Consider the following 23,052-nt stretch of genomic DNA (forward strand, 5'->3'; position numbering starts at 1 on the left):
GGGCAGGGAGAGGGGCAGGGAGAGGGGCAGGGAGAGGGGCAGGGAGAGGGGCAGGGAGAGGGGCAGGGTGGAGGGAGCCGGGGGGTAAGTGCTGACTGGCAGGCAGTGCTCAGGGTAGATTGGAGCAGGAGAATGATGGAAATGATGAAATCCATTTCCATTGAAAGACAGTTCTCCACGTTCCCCGCCTTCCTCCTCCCAGTACTGTAGGAGTTAGTAGTCGTAGTCTTCAGTGCATCGCAGCAGAGAGAGGACCCTAGAACAGGGACATCATGAGTTCCTCTGCAGGTTTGTTGTCCCTCACAGATCGTACACGTTTCCATGAGGTGGCATCCAAAAACAGGAAGGAAGACCGACAGACAGGAAGTTAGATATCCAACAACAAAAAGACAAAAAAAAAAAAAAATTGTCCAGGACACAGAAGGGAGGGGCGACGGGGACGGGGGTCTCATCTGATCTGCAGAGGAGAGAAACAGTATCGCTGTTGTGTTTAGTATGACTAGTCAAACATTTCTCCTCCTGTTTTCAGTGAGTACAAACAATCTCAAACCCATGAACACGTTTAGTAGCTGACATTTTACTTGGTAAAAGCATTCCTCAAAAATACATGTCAACCTCAAAGAACTTGTCCAGTTAAATAAATAGGGTTTGTTTCCAAGCAACGCCTCCCACCTCAACGCCTCCCACCTCAACGCCTCCCACCTCAACGCCTCCCACCTCAACGCCTCCCATCTCCCATCTCGCTTAACGTTTTTTTGAAGGACACTATTCGATGTAAAAAAAAAAAAAAGGCTTTATAAAATAAATGTGATTGAAGAGTCACCTCTGTTCGTCCTCCACCTCACAGCTTGACCTCTCCGTTCTCACTGTGGTACTCTGCGACATACAGGCTCTTGTCTATGCAGCCGGGGATGGGTCTGATCTCTGTTCCCAGCTGCTCCTCAATGCCCTTCAGATTGAAGCGGTCATCGTATGTGATCAGGTTGATGGCCAGACCCAGGTGACCAAAACGACCTGAGGGGGTGGAGTAGTCGAGGTTAAAACTGCCGAGACCTCCTCCAAATGACATTTATTAAGTCTCGCTTGAGAAAAGCCAAGGTTCTCACCAGATCGGCCGATGCGGTGCAGGTACGTCTCGCCCAGCTTGGGGAAGTCAAAGTTGATCACCACATTCACCGCCTGAATGTCGATACCTCTTGTGAAGAGGTCTGTGCAGACCAGATTCCGGCAGAGCCCGTTTCTGAAGTCGTGGAACACTCTGTTACGGTGCTCCTGGAAAGAGACAGACGAGTAGACAAGTGGTTTTCAGACCAACTTAACCATGGAGATGTTGGGTCGGATCAAAACAGAATGAAAGTCTGGTACAGTCTAATCTGGTCCAAAGAAAGGCTTGTTCTCCTAATAAAAACGCAAAGCCTGGGGCCCGAGCCTGGTCAACGCAAAGCCTGGGGCCCGAGCCTGGTCAACGCAAAGCCTGGGGCCCGAGCCTGGTCAACGCAAAGCCTGGGGCCCGAGCCTGGTCAACGCAAAGCCTGGGGCCCGAGCCTGGTCAACGCAAAGCCTGGGGCCCGAGCCTGGTCAACGCAAAGCCTGGGGCCCGAGCCTGGTCAACGCAAAGCCTGGGGGTCAACGCAAAGCCTGGGGCCCGAGCCTGGTCAACGCAAAGCCTGGGGCCCGAGCCTGGTCAACGCAAAGCCTGGGGCCCGAGCCTGGTCAACGCAAAGCCTGGGGCCCGAGCCTGGTCAACGCAAAGCCTGGGAGCCCAGAGCCTGACATCTGATCAAAGCCTGGGGCATCCTAAATGGCCTATTCAACGCAAAGCCTGGGGCCTGAGCCTGGTCAACGCAAAGCCTGGGGCCCGAGCCTGTTCAACGCAAAGCCTACCCCGGCCTGGTCAACGCAAAGCCTACCCGAGCCTGGTCAACGCAAAGCCTGGGGCCCGAGCCTGGTTCTACGCAAAGCCTGGGGCCCGAGCCTGGTCACCCAAAGCCTGGGCACTACCCATAGGGCTTCTGTTCAACGCAAAGCCTACCCCGAGCCTGTTCAAAGCAAAGCCTACCCATAGAGCCTGTTCTAAAGTAAAGCCTACCCATAGAGCTTCTGTTCTAAAGTAGTGCAATACCCTAGGTAAACAAGCTTCTGTTCTAAAGTAGTGCATACCCAAATGGGCTTCTGTTCTAAAGTAGTGCACTACCCATAGGGCTTCTGTTCTAAAGTAGTGCACTACCCATAGGGCTTCTGTTCTAAAGTAGTGCACTACCCATAGGGCTTCTGTTCTAAAGTAGTGCACTACCCATAGGGCTTCTGTTCTAAAGTAGTGCACTACCCATAGGGCTTCTGTTCTAAAGTAGTGCACTACCCATAGGGCTTCTGTTCTAAAGTAGTGCACTACCCATAGGGCTTCTGTTCTAAAGTAGTGCACTACCCATAGGGCTTCTGTTCTAAAGTAGTGCACTACCCATAGGGCTTCTGTTCTAAAGTAGTGCACTACCCATAGGGCTTCTGTTCTAAAGTAGTGCACTACCCATAGGGCTTCTGTTCTAAAGTAGTGCACTACCCATGAGCTTCTGTTCTAAAGTAGTGCACTACCCATAGGGCTTCTGTTCTAAAGTAGTGCACTACCCATAGGGCTTCTGTTCTAAAGTAGTGCACTACCCATAGGGCTTCTGTTCTAAAGTAGTGCACTACCCATAGGGCTTCTGTTCTAAAGTAGTGCACTACCCATAGGGCTTCTGTTCTAAAGTAGTGCACTACCCATAGGGCTTCTGTTCTAAAGTAGGGCACTACCCATAGGGCTTCTGTTCTAAAGTAGTGCACTACCCATAGGAGCTTCTGTTCTAAAGTAGTGCACTACCCATAGGGCTTCTGTTCTAAAGTAGTGCACTACCCATAGGGCTTCTGTTCTAAAGTAGTGCACTACCCATAGGGCTTCTGTTCTAAAGTAGTGCACTACCCATAGGGCTTCTGTTCTAAAGTAGTGCACTACCCATAGGGCTTCTGTTCTAAAGTAGTGCACTACCCATAGGGCTTCTGTTCTAAAGTAGTGCACTACCCATAGGGCTTCTGTTCTAAAGTAGTGCACTACCCATAGGGCTTCTGTTCTAAAGTAGTGCACTACCCATAGGGCTTCTGTTCTAAAGTAGTGCACTACCCATAGGGCTTCTGTTCTAAAGTAGTGCACTACCCATAGGGCTTCTGTTCTAAAGTAGTGCACTACCCATAGGGCTTCTGTTCTAAAGTAGTGCACTACCCATAGGGCTTCTGTTCTAAAGTAGTGCACTACCCATAGGGCTTCTGTTCTAAAGTAGTGCACTACCCATAGGGCTTCTGTTCTAAAGTAGTGCACTACCCATAGGGCTTCTGTTCTAAAGTAGTGCACTACCCATAGGGCTTCTGTTCTAAAGAGTGCACTACCCATAGGGCTTCTGTTCTAAAGTAGTGCACTACCCATAGGGCTTCTGTTCTAAAGTAGTGCACTACCCATAGGAGGCTTCTGTTCTAAAGTAGTGCACTACCCATAGGGCTTCTGTTCTAAAGTAGTGCACTACCCATAGGGCTTCTGTTCTAAAGTAGTGCACTACCCATAGGGCTTCTGTTCTAAAGTAGTGCACTACCCATAGGGCTTCTGTTCTAAAGTAGTGCACTACCCATAGGGGTTCTGCACTACCCTGTTCTGTTCTAAAGTAGTGCACTACCCATAGGGCTTCTGTTCTAAAGTAGTGCACTACCCATAGGGCTTCTGTTCTAAAGTAGTGCACTACCGATTATAGACTGGCTTCTGTTCTAAAGTAGTGCACTACCCATAGGGCTTCTGTTCTAAAGTAGTGCACTACCCATAGAGGCTTCTGTTCTAAAGTAGTGCACTACCCATAGGGCTTCTGTTCTAGCTGAGTAGTGCACTACCCATAGGACCTTCTGTTCTAAAGTAGCCCAGCAGATACCCATAGGAGCTTCTGTTCTAAAGATTATAGACTGCACTGGAGCTGAGTGGGGAGAGAGGAAACCGATTATAGCTTCTGTTGATGTGGAGCTAGTGCACTACCCATAGGGCGATTCTGTTCTAAAGATTATAATGTGCACTAGCTGAGTGGGAGAGGGCTTCTGTTCTAAAGATGTGGAGCTAGTGGAGAGAGGCTATCTGTTGAAAGCTGAGTGGAGCTTCTGTCTAATGTGGAGCTGAGAGGAAACCGATTATAGACTGGTTCTAAATAGTGGAGCTTCTGTGGAGGGAGAGAGGAAACCGATTATAGACTTCTGTTCTAAAGTGAGTGCAACCGATTATAGACTTCTGTTCTAAAGTGGTGCACTACTGAGAGAGGAAACCTTCTGTTCTGAGTGGAGAGAGAGGAAGTAGATTACTAGACCCATGGAGCTGAGTGGGGAGGGCTTCTGTTCTAATGTGGAGCTGAGTGGAGAGAGAGGAAACCGATTATAGACTGGTTCTAGACTGGTTGATGTGGAGCTGAGTGGAGAGAGAGGAAACCGATTATAGACTGGTTGATGTGGAGCTGAGTGGAGAGAGAGGGATTATAGACTGGTTGATGTGGAGCTGAGTGGAGCTGACCCAGAGAGAGGAAACAGATTATAGACTGGGTTGATGTGGAGCTGAGTGGGGAGAGAGGAAACAGATTATAGACTGGTCTGATGTGGAGCTGAGTGGAGAGAGAGGAAACCGATTATAGACTGGTTGATCTTCTGAGTGGGGAGAGAGGAAACCGATTATAGACTGGTTGATGTGGAGCTGAGACTGGAGGGAGAGAGGAAACCGATTATAGACTGGTTGATGTGGAGCTGAGTGGAGAGAGAGGAAACCGATTATAGACTGGTTGATGTGGAGCTGAGTGGAGAGAGAGGAAACCGATTATAGACTGGTTGATGTGGAGCTGAGTGGGAGAGAGGAAACCGATTATAGACTGGTTGATGTGGAGCTGAGTGGAGAGAGGAAACCGATTATAGACTGGTTGATGTGGAGCTGAGTGGGGAGAGAGGAAACCGATTATAGACTGGTTGATGTGGAGCTGAGTGGGGGAGAGGAAACCGATTATAGACTGGTTGATGTGGAGCTGAGCTGAGTGGGAGAGAGAGGAAACCGATTATAGACTGGTTGATGTGGAGCTGAGTGGAGAGAGAGGAAACAGATTATAGACTGGTTAATGTGGAGCTGAGTGGAGAGAGGAAACCGATTATAGACTGGTTGATGTGGAGCTGAGTGGAGAGAGGAAACCGATTATAGACTGGTTGATGTGGAGCTGAGTGGGGAGAGAGGAAACCGATTATAGACTGGTTGATGTGGAGCTGAGTGGGGAGAGAGGAAACCGATTATAGACTGGTTGATGTGGAGCTGAGTGGGGAGAGAGGAAACCGATTATAGACTGGTTGATGTGGAGCTGAGTGGAGAGAGAGGAAACCGATTATAGACTGGTTGATGTGGAGCTGAGTGGGGAGAGGAAACAGATTATAGACTGGTTGATGTGGAGCTGAGTGGGGAGAGAGGAAACAGTAGATTATAATTGAATAGACATACAAGTATATAAACAGTGGCTTCAGGAAGTATTCACACCCCTTGAGTTCACATGTAGTTTTGTTAAAGCCTTTAAAATGAATTAAGTTGAGATGCACAAACAGACACATTTTCATTTTAGGCCTAAACAAATGTATGGAAGGAGTGCCTCTGACCTGACAGCTGCAGTTCTGCACACAGTTCTCCGAGACGCCCCATTTCCCCTCCGAGACGCCCCCACATTTCCCCGCCCCATTTCCCGCCCCATTTGCCCCATTTCCCCGCCCCATTTCCCCGCCCCATTTCCCCGCCGAGACGCGCCATATTTTAGGCCATACATTATTCCATGACCCCAAAAGCACTCGCTACACTGAATGCTTAGCAGGACAGGAAAACGGTCTAATTTCACACACTTCAAGAGAACATCCCTGGCCATCCCTACTGCCTCTGATCTGGAGGACTCACTAAACAGAACATCCCTGGTCATCCCTACTGGCTCTGATCTGGAGGACTCACTAAACAGAACATCCCTGGTCATCCCTACTGCCTCTGATCTGGAGGATTCACTAAACAGAGAACATCCCTGGTCATCCCTACTGCCTCTGATCTGGAGGATTCACTAAACAGAGAACATCCCTGCTGTCTCTGATCTGGAGGACTCACTAAACAGAGAACATCCCTGGTCATCCCTACTGCCTCTGATCTGGAGGACTCACTAAACACACTTTGTAAACGATGTCTGAGTGTTACTGTGCCCCTGGACAACTGTAAATAAAAACAAAATGGTGCGGTCTGGTTAATATAAGGAATTTAAAATGAGTTACACTTCCATTAACTTTCTAGCTGGTTTTCAGACCCCTTCAATTTTCCAACATTTCGTTATGCGACAACCTTATTCTAAAACAGATTAAATGATTCTCATCATCTACACACAATACCCCATAATAACAAAGCAAGAACAGGTTTAGAAATGTTTGAAAATGTATTTAAAAAAGGGACATAAGTATTCAGACCCTTTGCTGAGAGACTAAATTGAGTTCAGGTGCATCCTGTTTCCATTGATCATCCTTGAGATGTTTCTACAACTTGATTGGACATGATTTGGAAAGGCACAAACCTGTCTATATAAAGTCTCATACTTGACAGCACATCAGAGCAAAAACCAAGCCATGAGGTTGAAGGAATTATCCATAGAGCTCTGAGACAGGATTGTGTCGAGGCACAGATCTGGGGAAGGGTACCAAAACATTTCTGCAGCATTGAAGGTCCCCAAGAACAGTGGCCTCCATTATTCTGAAATGGAAGAAGTTTGGAACCACCAAGACGCTCAGAGCTGGCTGCCCGCCCGAACTGAGCAATCGGGGGAGAAGTGCCTTGGTCAGGGAGGTGACCAAGAACCTGATGGTCACTGACAGAACGCCTGAGTTCCTCTGTGGAGATGGGAGAACCTTCCAGAAGGACAACCATCTCTATAGCACTCCATTAAATCAGGTCTTTATGGTAGGGGCCAGATGGAAGCCACTTGTACTTCAGTTTATTTTAGTAAATACTTACATAAGTTATTTTTCTTAACTACATTGTTGGTTAAAACCTCTTGACACTAGGGGGCAGTATTTTGATGTTTGGATGAAAAACGTGCCCATAGTAAACAGCCTATTTCTCAGGCCCAGAAGTTAGATTATGCATATAATTGGCAAATTAGGATAGAAAACTCTAAAGTGTCCAAAACTGTCAAAATATTGTCTGTGAGTATAACAGAACTGATACCGCAGGCGAAAACCTGAGGACAATCCAACCAGGAAGTGCTGTTATTCTGAAACCTCTTTTCCATTGCAATCCTCCATTTATGGTTAAGTAAGAATTTCTAGACCACATATTTAAAACAAAATTAACTTTAACCTTTAATTAACTAGCCAAGTCGGTTAAGAACAAATTATTTTTTACATTAACGGCCTAATGGGGAACAGTGGTTTACCTGCCTTGGTTCAAGGGCAGAAAGACAGATTTTTACTTTGTCAGCTCAGGGATTCGATCCAGAAACCTTTCGGTTACTGGCCCAATGCCTTAACCACTAGGCTACCTGCCGCGCATTTTTAAAAATAACATATGATTTGAAGTCTCTGAATGTCCACACACACAGCCAGAGTCCGGACTTGAACCCGATCAAAAGTCTTTGGAGATACCTGAAAATAGCTGTGCAGAGACGCTCCCCATCCATCCTGACAGAGCTTGAGATGATCTGGAACATTAATAAATCCATGTAATATAGTCTACCTACACCATCACAATAAATCCATGTAATATAGCCTACCTACACCATCACAATAAATCCATGTAATATAGCCTACCTACACCATCACAATAAATCCATGTAATATAGTCTACCTACACCACCACAATAAATCCATGTAATAGTCTACCTACACCATCACAATAAATCCATGTAATATAGTCTACCTACACCATCACAATAAATCCATGTAATATAGCCTACCTACACCATCACAATAAATCCATGTAATATAGTCTACCTACACCATCACAATAAATCCATGTAATATAGCCTACCTACACCATCACAATAAATCCATGTAATATAGCCTACCTACACCATCACAATAAATCCATGTAATATAGCCTACCTACACCATCACAATAAATCCATGTAATATAGCCTACCTACACCATCACAATAAATCCATGTAATATAGTCTACCTACACCACCACAATAAATCCATGTAATATAGTCTACCTACACCATCACAATAAATCCATGTAATATAGTCTACCTACACCACCACAATAAATCCATGTAATATAGTCTACCTACACCATCACAATAAATCCATGTAATATAGCCTACCTACACCATCACAATAAATCCATGTAATATAGTCTACCTACACCATCACAATAAATCCATATAATATAGTCTACCTACACCATCACAATAAATCCATGTAATATAGTCTACCTACACCATCACAATAAATCCATGTAATATAGTCTACCTACACCATCACAATAAATCCATGTAATATAGTCTACCTACACCATCACAATAAATCCATGTAATATAGCCTACCTACACCATCACAATAAATCCATGTAATATAGCCTACCTACACCATCACAATAAATCCATGTAATATAGTCTACCTACACCATCACAATAAATCCATGTAATATAGTCTACCTACACCACCACAATAAATCCATGTAATATAGTCTACACCATCACAATAAATCCATGTAATATAGTCTACACCATCACAATAAATCCATGTAATATAGTCTACACCATCACAATAAATCCATGTAATATAGTCTACCTACACCATCACAATAAATCCTTTATTTTAGACCGGTCTAAAGAAACATGAATAAAATGTAGAGTATGATAGCTAAGGAGATGGATGGAAAATGCAGGCGCTATTGCAAATACGGACACTGAGACGAAAAGAGAACCTGTCTCCGGTTAACGTTGTAGGGCAACCATGGAACTCGTGACAGAGGGAGAAACGTTCATCCATGTATAAAGGTAAGAGTATAGCTAGCGACATTCAGATAATAATTGTCAGAATGTCCTTTTCATTTCAAGTTAAAGCGTACTGTTAGCTAGCTCACGTTACGTGTTTGATCTGTGTACTAATAGTTTTCGTATCTCAGATCCATTAGCATTGCTAGTTACAGCCTGATGTTCGCTAGCTACCTGCAGAGTAGTAACGCCATGAGTTGGGGATTATGGTTCACTGTTAAGCTAGCTACCTGCAGAGTAGTAACGTCATGAGTTGGGGATTATGGTTCACTGTTAAGCTAGCTACCTGCAGAGTAGTAACGTCATGAGTTGGGGATTACGGTTCACTGTTTAGCTAGCTACCTGCAGAGTAGTAACGTCATGAGTTGGGATTACGGTTCACTGTTAAGCTAGCTACCTGCAGAGTAGTAACATTACATTACATTTAAGTCATTTAGCAGACGCTCTTATCCAGAGCGACGTCATGAGTTGGGATTACGGTTCACTGTTTAGCTAGCTACCTGCAGAGTAGTAACGTCATGAGTTGGGATTACGGTTCACTGTTTAGCTAGCTACCTGCAGAGTTGGGGATTACGGTTCACTGTTTAGCTAGCTACCTGCAGAGTTGGGATTACGGTTCACTGTTTAGCTAGCTACATGCAGAGTTGGGATTACGGTTCACTGTTTAGCTCTACCTGCAGAGTTGGGATTAGTTCACTGTTTAGCTAGCTACCTGCAGAGTGGGGATTACGGTTCACTGTTTAGCTAGCTACCTGCAGAGTTGGGGATTACGGTTCACTGTTAAGCTAGCTACCTGCAGAGTTGGGGATTACGGTTCACTGTTAAGCTAGCTATCTGCAGAGTTGGGATTACGGTTCACTGTTTAGCTAGCTACCTGCAGAGTTGGGATTACGGTTCACTGTTTAGCTAGCTACCTGCAGAGTGGGGATTACGGTTCACTGTTTAGCTAGCTATCTGCAGAGTTGGGATTACGGTTCACTGTTTAGCTAGCTACCTGCAGAGTTGGGATTATGGTTCACTGTTTAGCTAGCTACCTGGGATTACGGTTCACTGTTTAGCTAGCTACCTGGGATTACGGTTCACTGTTTAGCTAGCTACCTGCAGAGTTGGGATTACGGTTCACTGTTTAGCTAGCTACCTGCAGAGTTGGGATTACGGTTCACTGTTTAGCTAGCTACCTGCAGAGTTGGGATTACGGTTCACTGTTTAGCTAGCTACCTGCAGAGTTGGGATTACGGTTCACTGTTTAGCTAGCTACCTGCAGAGTTGGGATTACGGTTCACTGTTTAGCTAGCTATCTGCAGAGTTGGGATTACGGTTCACTGTTTAGCTAGCTACCTGCAGAGTTGGGATTACGGTTCACTGTTTATCTAGCTACATGTCTAAACATAAGACTCCACTATGCAAAGTAACTATTTCAATAGACTGTTTATGTTGTCACCGTGACAACTGTCGATAGACTTAGGTGGTAAATTCGCCCTGACTATCTACTCTGATTTTAGAGCACTCTCATCCGAGTGTGCCAGAGCGCAGAATAACTGACTAATTCACGAACGCTCAACACACGTTGAATATGGACGGTGTCAGTAAACTTTGGCTAAAAAGAGTAATATCATCTGCCAGCAGCACAGTTACAGTCACCAACACTCTGGATAACATAACAGCCTAACCATTTATGGGGCAAGTAGAATTGTCAGTGAGCCGTTTCCTCATTTGTGTCTGGAAGTAGCTAGCAAGCTAGCAAATGTTAGCCAGTTAGCGTGGATGTTGACTGCTGTTAGGGCAGAACGCTCGGATCCACCTTACTCCTCGGCCAGAGCATCCAGTGCTCTGAATTTACAAACAAAACCTGACAACGCTCCGAGTCTACGAATGTCCAGAACACACTGGGACTCCAGATTACATTTACAAACACCTGACAACGCTCCGAGTCTACGAATGTCCAGAACACACTGGGACTCCAGATTACATTTAGAAACACACCTGCAGTATGAACCAGCCTTTATTCTTTTTGCTAAATAAGACCGAATCGAGCTGGTTCGGTCACATATACGATGTGTGTGTGAAATGTGTTTTGAATGGGCAGAGGGGGGAAACTCAGTTAAATAGCGAATGGAGGACGCGTTTCCCATGGTTCATTGTCATGCCAGCCAGGTCGGCTCCTCTGGTTGTAAGGCAAAGCAACGTGCTTAATATCAAGAAGGTTGAGAACTTTGGAGGATGCATGGCTCTCTCCCTTCGTCTCTCCCGAGCCCTACGGGAGTTGTAGCGATGAGACAAGATAGTAACTACAAACAATTGGATACCATGAAATTGGGGTAAAAAAAAAAAGGGGAAAAATATAAACATTTCACCGAGGTCCGCGTTGAAATTCACTAAGCAGTGTGCCGATGCCTGTCGCACTTTATCAGAAGGACTTGTTTTGTCAAACAACCACCCAGTCAGATAAAAGGGCAACGCTGAGCACGCGTTAAAGGGTGGGGGACTTTATGCATTCAATTATTTTGACCAGCAGGTGCCACTAGTGGAGATAAATTGCACAACCACTATTCTGTAATTTGAGGACAGAGTCAGCTGGGGGGGGGGCAGAGGACAGAGTCAGCTGGGGGTGGGGGGCAGAGGACAGTCAGCTGGGGGGGGGACAGAGTCAGCTGGGGGGGGCAGAGGACAGAGTCAGCTGGGGGGGGGGGCAGAGGACAGAGTCAGCTGGGGGGCAGAGGACAGAGTCAGCTGGGGGGCAGAGGACAGAGTCAGCTGGGGGGCAGAGGACAGAGTCAGCTGGGGGGCAGAGGACAGAGTCAGCTGGGGGGCAGAGGACAGAGTCAGCTGGGGGGGGGCAGAGTCAGCTTTGGTCTGTAGCGTAGGAGTTAGGGGCCGTTGATGGGCACCTACCCTGGAAAATGTCTTGAGACAGTGGCCATGTCTCTGTAACCGAGGCATAATACTGGATGACCCCCCCTTCAGGGTGAGGGTACAAGGGGTTACAGTGACAGCACTCACCCTGGAGAAGAGCGTGTTGAGACAGTGGACCTTCTGTCTCTCTGTAACGTAGGCATAATACTGGGTGACCCCCTTCAGGGTCAGCTCCTCCATCAGGTTGATCTCGTAGGGCTTGGACAGGTGGGAGTTCTGAGACACAGGAAATAACAAGTTCACATCACTAAGCATTGAGACTTTATGGAGGTCGTCATGACGACGTTGTTGATGTTTGTAAACCGGAAGATGTCCCGCAGCGTGTCGTCAGTCCACCATTAATATTTTAACTATTAACAAAAATATAAAAAGCAAGACAATGGAAAGCCCTTTAATATTCTATTAAGAGTCAAAATTAACGACTCATTTTACTGCACAATGCAGCAGGACTGTAGAAATCAACACAGGGCTTTCATAGTTCACAGACGCAGACTAAAAACTATGATCTATAAGGCTAGTCCAAACCCCCCAAAAAAGGCCCCATTCATCAGAATCCAGAATTTACCATGAACTTCTGTACGCTGAGAGGGAAGGTAGCAGAGTAGAGCAGAATCTGTCTCTGTTTGGGCAGGTAGCTCAATATCTCCTCCATCATCACGACAAAGTCCTGGGACAACAGCTTGTCTGCCTGGGGGGGCAGAGACAAGGACATAAATGGATCTACAGTTGACTAACGACAGGTAAGGTAACCAGGTAACAGTTCTGTTGAGAGACACCGGGACTAAAAGGGAACCTCATGGTAAACTAACACCACAGCTCACCTCATCCAAAACCATCATCTGAACCTGATTGACTTTGGCCACACCCTTCTTAATGAGGTCCAGGATCCTCCCAGGGGTGGCAATCACAACATGTACTAGAGACAAAAGATTAGAATTATTATCAACAAATCACAAGGTGAACTACAAAGAATAACGTAATTGAGAAGCATAAGCCGAGCATCACCATTACATTTCAGACTCGAGTCAATATGACTTGTTAAATTGAATAACTGGCTCCTGGCCAGGTGTGATGTACCTGTCTCGTCGAGCCTCATGATGTCATCGCGGAGGTTGGTGCCACCCGTTGTGGCCATGACTTTGACCCCTCCCATGTGTTTGCTGATCTGGATACAGATTTGGCTCACCTGCAATGCCAGTTCTCTGGTGGGAACGATGCCCATAGCTGGGGGGAGGAGAGAAACATATATTTGCTGATTCAACACTTGACTTTTTACACATTTGATTGCGTTACAACATTCTAAAATAAATCCTCAGCAATCTACACACAGTGACATCACAATACCCCACAGTGACATCACAATACCCCACAGTGACATCACAATACTCCACAGTGACATCACAATACTCCACAGTAACAATGCAAAAAGTTAGATTTTATAAAATGTATTAACAAAATTAAAACTTAAATATCAGATTTACAGATGTATTCAGTCCCTTTACTCAGTACTTTGTTGAAACACCTTGGCAGCAATTAAAACCTCGAGTCAAATCAGCATTTCACTTGGCACATGCACCAAATACAGTGAATTGCTTACTTACAAGTCCTTAACCAACAACGCAGTTCAAAATATAAATTATTAATGAGCAACAATAAAATCACAGTAGTGAGGCTATATACAGGGTGTACCGGTACAGAGTCAATGTGGAGACTATATACAGGGTGTACCGGTACAGAGTCAATGTGGAGGCTATATACAGGGTGTACCAGTAAAGAGTCAATGTGGAGACTATATACAGGGGGTACCGGTACAGAGTCAATGTGGAGACTATATACAGGGGGTACCGGTACAGAGTCAATGTGGAGGCTATATACAGGGGGTACCGGTACAGAGAGTCAATGTACAGGAGGCTATATACAGGGGGTACCAGTACAGAGTCAATGTGGAGGCTATATACAGGGGTACCGGTACAGAGTCAATGTGGAGGCTATATACAGGGGGTACCGGCACAGAGTCAATGTGGAGGCTATATACAGGGGGTACCGGTACAGAGTCATTGTGGAGGCTATATACAGGGGGTAGCGGTACAGAGTCAATGTGGAGGCTATATACAGGGTATTACGGTACAGAGTCAATGTGGAGGCTATATACAGGGGGTACCGGTACAGAGTCAATGTGGAGGCTATATACAGTGTGTACTGGTACATAGTCAATGTGAAGGCTATATACAGTGTGTACTGGTACATAGTCAATGTGAAGGCTATATACAGGGAGTACCAGTACAGAGTCAATGTGGAGGCTATATACAGGGGATACCGGTACAGAGTCAATGTGGAGGCTATATACAGTACCGGTACAGAGTCAATGTGGAGGCTATATACAGGGTGTACTGGTACAGAGTCAATGTGGAGGCTATATACAGGGGTACCAGTACAGAGTCAATGTGGAGACTATATACAGGGTATTACTACAGAGTCAATGTGGAGGCTATATACAACTACAGAGTCTGTGGAGTCTATATACATGATAAACCAGTTACAGATCCATACAGCCTCCATCCTACTAAACTACACTGTAGCAGTTACAGATCCATACAGCTGTAGTAGTTACAGAGCCTCCATCCTACTAAACTACACTGTAGTAGTTACAGATCCATACAGCCTCCATCCTACTAAACTACACTGTAGTAGTTACAGATCCATACAGCCTCCATCCTACTAAACTACACTGTAGTAGTTACAGATCCATACAGCCTCCATCCTACTAAACTACACTGTAGTAGTTACAGACCCATACAGCCTCCATCCTACTAAACTACACTGTAGTAGTTACAGATCCATACAGCCTCCATCCTACTAAACTACACTGTAGTAGTTACAGATCCATACAGCCTCCATCCTACTAAACTACACTGTAGTAGTTACAGATCCATACAGCCTCCATCCTACTAAACTACACTGTAGTAGTTACAGATCCATACAGCCTCCATCCTACTAAACTACACTGTAGTAGTTACAGACCCATACAGCCTCCATCCTACTAAACTACACTGTAGTAGTTACAGACCCATACAGCCTCCATCCTACTAAACTACACTGTAGTAGTTACAGACCCATACAGCCTCCATCCTACTAAACTACACTGTAGTAGTTACAGACCCATACAGCCTCCATCCTACTAAACTACACTGTAGTAGTTACAGATCCATACAGCCTCCATCCTACTAAACTACACTGTAGTAGTTACAGATCCATACAGCCTCCATCCTACTAAACTACACTGTAGTAGTTACAGATCCATACAGCCTCCATCCTACTAAACTACACTGTAGTAGTTACAGATCCATACAGCCTCCATCCTACTAAACTACACTGTAGTAGTTACAGACCCATACAGCCTTCCATCCTACTAAACTACACTGTAGTAGTCACAGACCCATACAGCCTCCATCCTACTAAACTACACTGTAGCAGTTACAGATCCATACAGCCTCCATCCTACTAAACTACACTGTAGCAGTTACAGATCCATACAGCCTCCATCCTACTAAACTACACTGTAGTAGTTACAGATCCATACAGCCTCCATCCTACTAAACTACACTGTAGCAGATACAGATCCATACAGCCTCCATCCTACTAAACTACACTGTAGTAGTTACAGATCCATACAGCTAGTGTTACAGATCCATACAGCCTCCATCCTACTAAACTACACTGTAGCAGTTACAGATCCATACAGCCTCCATCCTACTAAACTACACTGTAGCAGTAACAGATCCATACAGCCTCCATCCTACTAAACTACACTGTAGTAGTTACAGATCCATACAGTCTCCATCCTACTAAACTACACTGTAGTAGTTACAGATCCATACAGCCTCCATCCTACTAAACTACACTGTAGTAGTTACAGATCCATACAGCCTCCATCCTACTAAACTACACTGTAGTAGTTACAGATCCATACAGCCTCCATCCTACTAAACTACACTGTAGCAGTTACAGATCCATACAGCTATGGAGCCTCCATCCTACTAAACTACACTGTAGTAGTTACAGATCCATACAGCCTCCATCCTACTAAACTACACTGTAGCAGTAGTAACAGATCCATACAGCCTCCATCCTACTAAACTACACTGTAGTAGTTACAGATCCATACAGCCTCCATCCTACTAAACTACACTGTAGTAGTAGTTACAGACCCATACAGCCTCCATCCTACTAAACTACACTGTAGCAGTTACAGATCCATACAGCCTCCATCCTACTAAACTACACTGTAGTAGTTACAGATCCATACAGCTATACAGCCTCCATCCTACTAAACTACACTGTAGTAGTTACAGACCCATACAGCTATGGATCCTCCATCCTACTAAACTACACTGTAGCAGTTACAGATCCATACAGCTATGGAGCCTCCATCCTACTAAACTACACTGTAGCAGTTACAGATCCATACAGCCTCCATCCTACTAAACTACACTGTAGTAGTTACAGATCCATACAGCCTCCATCCTACTAAACTACACTGTAGCAGTTACAGATCCATACAGCCTCCATCCTACTAAACTACACTGTAGTAGTTACAGATCCATACAGCCTCCATCCTACTAAACTACACTGTAGTAGTTACAGATCCATACAGCCTCCATCCTACTAAACTACACTGTAGTAGTTACAGATCCATACAGCCTCCATCCTACTAAACTACACTGTAGTAGTCACAGATCCATAGAGCCTCCATCCTACTAAACTACACTGTAGTAGTCACAGATCCATACAGCCTCCATCCTACTAAACCACCATGTCCACAGCTGAACCACAGAACAGAGATAGTAGGCAGGTTGGGGGGAGAGACTACATTACAAACAAAGATCTGACTAGTCTGTCACTTTCACAAAATCAGCATTTTCAATTCTACTGAAGACATTTGGTCTACTGAGACCCAAAGGTAATGTGATGAAGTGTCTTAACATCTGTTTAAAACAAAGGTAATGTGATGAAGTGTCTTAACACCTGTTTAAAACAAAGGTAATGTGATGAAGTGTCTTAACACCTGTTTAAAACAAAGGTAATGTGATGAAGTGTCTTAACACCTGTTTAAAACAAAGGTAATGTGATGAAGTGTCTTAACATCTGTTTAAAACAAAGGTAATGTGATGAAGTGTCTTAACACCTGTTTAAAACAAAGGTAATGTGATGAAGTGTCTTAACACCTGTTTAAAACAAAGGTAATGTGATGAAGTGTCTTAACACCTGTTTAAAACAAAGGTAATGTGATGAAGTGGAATCTCACCTTGTATACAGTCCTTCTTCAGGTCAATGCGTTCCAGTAAGGGAATGAGGTAAGCTCCGCTCTTTCCTGTCCCGTTCTTGGCCCTGGCCAGAATGTCCCTCCCAGACAACGCTATGGGGATGCTCTCCTCCTAGAGATGGAGGCAACACGTTAGGGGTCCACTTATCCCACCGAGAACCCAGGGCCTTGAGGTCCGCTCGAGTCCCAAATGGCATCTCATTAACTACATTTGTGCCACAGACAAAAATAGTGCACTACATTGGGAATAGGGCTCCATTTGGAACACCTCTACACCTTGCTGGTGGTCACGAACACCTCTACACCTTGCTGGTGGTCACGAACACCTCTACACCTTGCTGGTGGTCACCCCACCCCCCTCTCTAATCAGAGATTCATTCAGACCTCTGCTGAGACACCAAGTGAGTGGAATCTCTTGGCCAATCAGTGTCAATCCATTCAAATCAACCAACGAACTACCAAGAAAAACAGTAAAGCAGGAGCACTGCAGCTCTCAGGGCTCATATCTTTAATCACTAACGGTTACAGACCCATACAGCTATGGAGCCTCCATCCTACTAAACTACACTGTAGTAGTTACAGATCCATACAGCCTCCATCCTACTAAACTACACTGTAGTAGTTACAGACCCATACAGCCTCCATCCCTAAACTCACTACAGACCCATACAGCCTCCATCCTACTAAACACTGACCCATACAGTAGTTACAGACCCATACAGCCTCCATCCTACTAAACTACACTGTAGTAGTTACAGACCCATACAGCCTCCATCCTACTAAACTACACTGTAGTAGTTACAGACCCATACAGCCTCCATCCTACTAAACTACACTGTAGTAGTTACAGACCCATACAGCCTCCATCCTACTAAACTACACTGTAGTAGTTTACAGACCCAGTTACAGCCTCTCCATCCTACTAAACTACACTGTAGTAGTTACAGACCCATACAGCCTCCATCCTACTAAACTACACTGTAGTAGTTACAGACCCATACAGCCTCCATCCTACTAAACTACACTGTAGTAGTTACAGACCCATACAGCCTCCATCCTACTAAACTACACTGTAGTAGTTACAGACCCATACAGCCTCCATCCTACTAAACTACACTGTAGTAGTTACAGACCCATACAGCCTCCATCCTCTAAACTACACTGTAGTAGTTACAGATCCATACAGCCTCCATCCACTAAACTACACCGATCCATACAGCCTCCATCCTACTAAACACAGGTGTTACAGGTGTTAGGGGTTTGCTAGATAGCTAATTAATATAGGTGGTCGCCACGTCTTCCGTAAACAATGGCTGTAACATGATATGGCCACGCGGGAACACTGACCCTATCAAGGTATGTATCAATTTAACTTTTTATTTTATTCACATCGATATGCAAGTTCCATATGCTTCCAAAACCATAGCGCAACCAACACGTGTTAATGTTCAGAGTGAGCGCAGGCCATTTAATTAACCATACTCCCCCTGACAGAAGACGCCTTCTCCATATCCAAATGGCTCTTGGGTAATGAAATAGAGTCATGAACAAGAGCTAATACACATACCATGCATTCAGTGTGCTGTATGCAGCTGCTACGTAGCACATGAGCTCTTACCGTACCTGTATTGGAGAGGGTTTCTCCCAACCCATCTCAAAGATGCCCATCAGTAGCTCCCTCTTCAGGCAGTAGTCTTCAAACTCATTGCCTTTAGTTGCCGTTACGTCCTGTTGTACATCGGATCAACATTGAATCAACTTAACATTGGAGGCTTATAATTACTACTGCCCTAGAGTAACATAAGAACCCTGACTACTGCCCTAGAGTAACATAAGAACCCTGACTACTACTGCCCTAGAGTAACATAAGAACCCTGACTACTGCCCTAGAGTAACATAAGAACCCTGACTACTACTGGCCTAGAGTAACATAAGAACCCTGAACTACTGGCCTAAGAACATAAGAACCCTGACTACTGCCCTAGAGTAACATAAGAACCCTGACTACTACTGCCCTAGAGTAACATAAGAACCCTAAGAACCCTGACTACTACTGCCCTAGAGTAACATAAGAACCCTGACTACTGCCCTAGAGTAACATAAGAACCCTGACTACTACTGGCCTAGAGTAAGAAACATAAGAACATAAGAACCCTGACTACTACTGCCCTAGAGTAACATAAGAACCCTGACTACTTCCCTAGAGTAACATAAGAACCCTGCCTAGAGTAACATAAGAACCCTGACTACTACTGCCCTAGAGTAACATAAGAAACTATAAGTAAACCCTGACTACTACTGCCCTAGAGTAACATAAGAACCCTGACTACTACTGCCCTAGAGTAACATAAGAACCCTGACTACTACTGCCCTAGAGTAACATAAGAACCCTGACTACTACTACTACTGCCTAGAGTAACATAAGAACCCTGACTACTACTGGCCTAGAGTAACATAAGAACCCTGACTACTGCCCTAGAGTAACATAAGAACCCTGACTACTACTGCCCTAGAGTAACATAAGAACCCTGACTACTGCCCTAGAGTAACATAAGAACCCTGACTACTACTGCCCTAGAGTAACATAAGAACCCTGACTACTGCCCTAGAGTAACATAAGAACCCTGACTACTACTGCCCTAGAGTAACATAAGAACCCTGACTACTACTGCCCTAGAGTAACATAAGAACCCTGACTACTACTGCCCTAGAGTAACATAAGAACCCTGACTACTACTGCCCTAGAGTAACATAAGAACCCTGACTACTACTGCCCTAGAGTAACATAAGAACCCTGACTACTACTGCCCTAGAGTAACATAAGAACCCAACTACTACTGCCCTAGAGTAACATAAGAACACAACTACTACTGCCCTAGAGTAACATAAGAAACCAACTACTACTGCCCTAGAGTAACATAAGAACCCAACTACTACTGCCCTATAGTAACATAAGGCTCACTCAAAAGCCAACTTTTGAAATCTGGCCAGAGGCGCTATCGAATTGGATCCTTTTCTATAGCTTAACTGGTTTGTACGTTGTCAAGCGGGCAGTCACGTGTGTTGGCCAGACAGAGGACCCTGGTTCAAGCCCAGTCACAGGCAGCTTCAGGGATGCAGCACAAAATGCTAAGCTAACACGATTTATGCTAATGCTAAGCTAGTCTCTATGTAGTGTTGCCTTTCTTTGTTATTGATGTGTGTTTTGTCCTATATTTGTACTGTATTTATTTGATCCCAGTGCCCCGCTCCTGTAGAGGCCTTTTTCCTTTTGGTAGGCCGTCACTGTAAATAAGAATTTGTTCTTAAACTGACATGCCAAGTTAAATAAAGGTTAAATAAATAAAAAGCAAAACAAACGCCCTTTACACTAGACCACGGCAATAACTACAACAGTTTAAAGTACATTTGATTCAAAGGGGAGCTTTTACCGATGTTCTCATCCTCGTGTCTTTTGGAGGGAGCGTCAAATTCCTCTTCCAGTCATCTCCGGGCCTGTGGAAAAATATAACTTATGAGTACACCACCAAAAGAGAACGCTTGAGAGCCATTCGGACACTGTACAAAATTAACTAGGACTCACTTGATGACAGTATTGGCTGTGGGGGTAGCTTTAGCCAGCTGGGTGCTGCTAGGCCCAGTGCCGTTGTTGATTGTGCTGGAGGCCTGCTTCATATGGCTGGGCTGCTGTGTCTGATGACTGCCTCCTCCGCTGCCCTGTCCTCCTGCAGGCTTCACCACCGGGCCTCGGAGCTGGCCATTCTGGTTGGAATGGCCCAGTATCACTGGGTTCTGGGTACTGGCGGTACTCATGGCTAGTCAATTATCCAAGCCACTGTCCTTATTCTGATTGTGAGGAATAGTCTGACTTCTCACGGGCTGTTATCCAAAACAAATGTAATTAGATAGAAGCAATCGTCTCCTCTCCTGTTCCTCAATAGTATTGTTCTTTGTGGAACATATAAAAAAAAAACTAATGTCAACAAAATGACTGACAAAATAAAATAAAAATAAAGAATAATAATAACTCAGGTGTATCTCGGCTTGGTGTGGCACCGGTCAGAGAGCCTTACGCCAGAGGCTGCATGGGCACACCTGTCTCAAATACCTCCATCCCCACAACTCTTCACCCTGAGGTAGAGGAGGAGACAGGGTTTACACATTCATCACGGGAGAGAAGTCAGGTAGCTAACTTAGCTAGTTATCAAGTTCAGTTCACAGCGGAGTTGTAGCTAGTTAGTTAACCAAACCATATCACTAACTAAACGCCTTAAAACTAGTTAGTTTGTCAACTAGCCAGCTACAAGTTGACCAGCCGGGAGTGGTGCGTTTAATAGTCTCACTAGTAGCTAATTGCTGCATACATCTTTATTACAAAACATACACTTAACAGACCCCAAAATGTTGTCAAAAACGCGGTGCACCTTGAACCCGTTTAGAGATCATCTCTAACTAGCCGTGTGTTAGTTAGCTACCGGTTAGCAGACTGTGGCTAACTAGCTAACGTTATGTCGGGTGTTTCTCCTGGACACCGTGTTTATACATCTGCATTACTTGGCTGTTTGCTGTTTAAGACGGAGTCTCCTTTCGGTAGAAACATGTTGTGACATCTGCTGATGGGGAAAAAAAGGGCTTTAGAAATGTATTTGATTGATAAAAACGTTAGCTAGCTAGCTAACGGCAACAACAAAAAAAAATGTCATTTATGCCAGGTGGATATTTGTGAGAAAAGTCAACATAAAAAATCAAAAAAAAAATCACATATTTACAAACAAACTGTTACAAGTATTAAATAAACACCACTTTCCCGATGTAGTTACTACCTACGTTAGTTAACGACCTAAAGATGTAGTTAGCGACCCTAGCTGACTAATGCTAACTAATGCTAACTAAAGGTTAAAACCAGAAGGGACGCAGAATCAACTAACGTTGAGGCCGAGAGCATAAAAACAAGATACACCCCACATGGAAATAGTGACCGCGACATATATTTATATTTATATTTTTATATCCGGTGAAACATCGTCTACGAGGAGAGGATTAAAGTAAGTGAACAGTCACCGTGTATCGAGATGATCTGTTGGGTTGTTGTGGACTTCTCTGCCTGCTGTCAAAGCTGCGGTTCGGTCTGAAACAGAAAGCCCAAGATGGCCTCCCTTCCTATTTAAACCCTCCCTCTGTCCGTCCGCATCACCTGATTCATTCAGTACCATAACAATCACCTGGGGGGGGTGGACACGTGTACAACACACAGCACAGTAACTTCACGATATTCCGCAATCTTAATTACTTCTCAGTATCGTAGTCCAGCTATCCCTTTTCTTCAGATGTAGTTAAAGAAGGCATTGCATGTGTTTTCATTTGTCCTCTGCCACCCATATATGCACCACACAAGTAAAATACACTTCTATTTTTTTTATTTAAATGTCAAATATAAATGTGAATCAAATAACACGCATGCATGATAAGTCATGATGAACTGCTCAATGGATGTAAAACCCAAACCCAAGGAAATGTGCCGAATCTAAATTGTGCACATTTTAAACATTGTTTAAACACTGTAATTATGTTAATGCGTAACTCCCTCATTTGCATCAATTAATTCCAGCTTAACTACCTCATTAGTTCCTCTTCTATTTGATCTGATGAATAGAACACGAGGGACTAAAAATCATGCTTTTCGTTAAAGCTCATAACGTTATGAACCAACTTAACCCTACTAGCCAACTATAATCAATCAGATCACTCATGGGCGCATCATAAACAAGCCTATTGAG

At 44.6% G+C, this 23,052-nt stretch overlaps 1 protein-coding gene and 1 long non-coding RNA gene across 4 annotated transcripts; both read right to left on the reverse strand.

Moving 5' to 3' along the window:
- LOC127927613 (probable ATP-dependent RNA helicase ddx6) lies at positions 1-22,476 on the reverse strand. Its single transcript, XM_052514231.1, has 12 exons — positions 22,337-22,476; positions 20,859-21,406; positions 20,707-20,770; positions 18,899-19,003; positions 17,258-17,387; positions 13,030-13,176; positions 12,774-12,868; positions 12,518-12,640; positions 11,738-12,168; positions 1,107-1,300; positions 824-1,014; positions 1-457 (listed from the first exon to the last, which is right to left on the reverse strand). Exons 2-11 carry the CDS (start codon positions 21,086-21,088, stop codon positions 842-844), a joined length of 1,692 nt encoding a protein of 563 aa, XP_052370191.1. The 5' UTR covers positions 21,089-21,406; positions 22,337-22,476; the 3' UTR covers positions 1-457; positions 824-841.
- On the reverse strand, positions 5,816-9,625 carry LOC127927625 (uncharacterized). 3 transcript variants are annotated; one of them, XR_008128223.1, is made up of 3 exons: positions 8,661-9,625; positions 8,143-8,364; positions 5,816-7,885 (listed from the first exon to the last, which is right to left on the reverse strand). It is a non-coding gene; the product is annotated as an uncharacterized LOC127927625 (long non-coding RNA). The 3 variants fall into 3 exon arrangements; XR_008128221.1 differs by having other exon boundaries at positions 8,143-8,327; positions 8,624-9,625; XR_008128222.1 differs by lacking the exon at positions 5,816-7,885 and adding an exon at positions 7,928-8,031 and having other exon boundaries at positions 8,143-8,327; positions 8,624-9,625.
- Positions 22,477-23,052: the final 576 nt, after the last annotated feature.

The sequence above is a fragment of the Oncorhynchus keta genome, unplaced genomic scaffold (genome assembly GCF_023373465.1).
Source record: "Oncorhynchus keta strain PuntledgeMale-10-30-2019 unplaced genomic scaffold, Oket_V2 Un_scaffold_1579_pilon_pilon, whole genome shotgun sequence".
In the NCBI taxonomy this organism is placed as follows: domain Eukaryota; kingdom Metazoa; phylum Chordata; class Actinopteri; order Salmoniformes; family Salmonidae; genus Oncorhynchus; species Oncorhynchus keta.

Bases quoted from the DNA above. Each gene is read 5' to 3' on its own strand.
- LOC127927613 (XM_052514231.1), bottom strand. From the start codon at position 21,088: ATGAGTACCGCCAGTACCCAGAACCCAGTGATACTGGGCCATTCCAAC. The intron at 17,388-18,898 runs GTACGGTAAGAG...CTCCATCTCTAG, and splicing joins AGAAACCCTCTCCAATACAG to GAGGAGAGCATCCCCATAGC. The intron at 13,177-17,257 runs GTGAGATTCCAC...TCCTCCCCCCAG, and splicing joins GAAGAAGGACTGTATACAAG to CTATGGGCATCGTTCCCACC.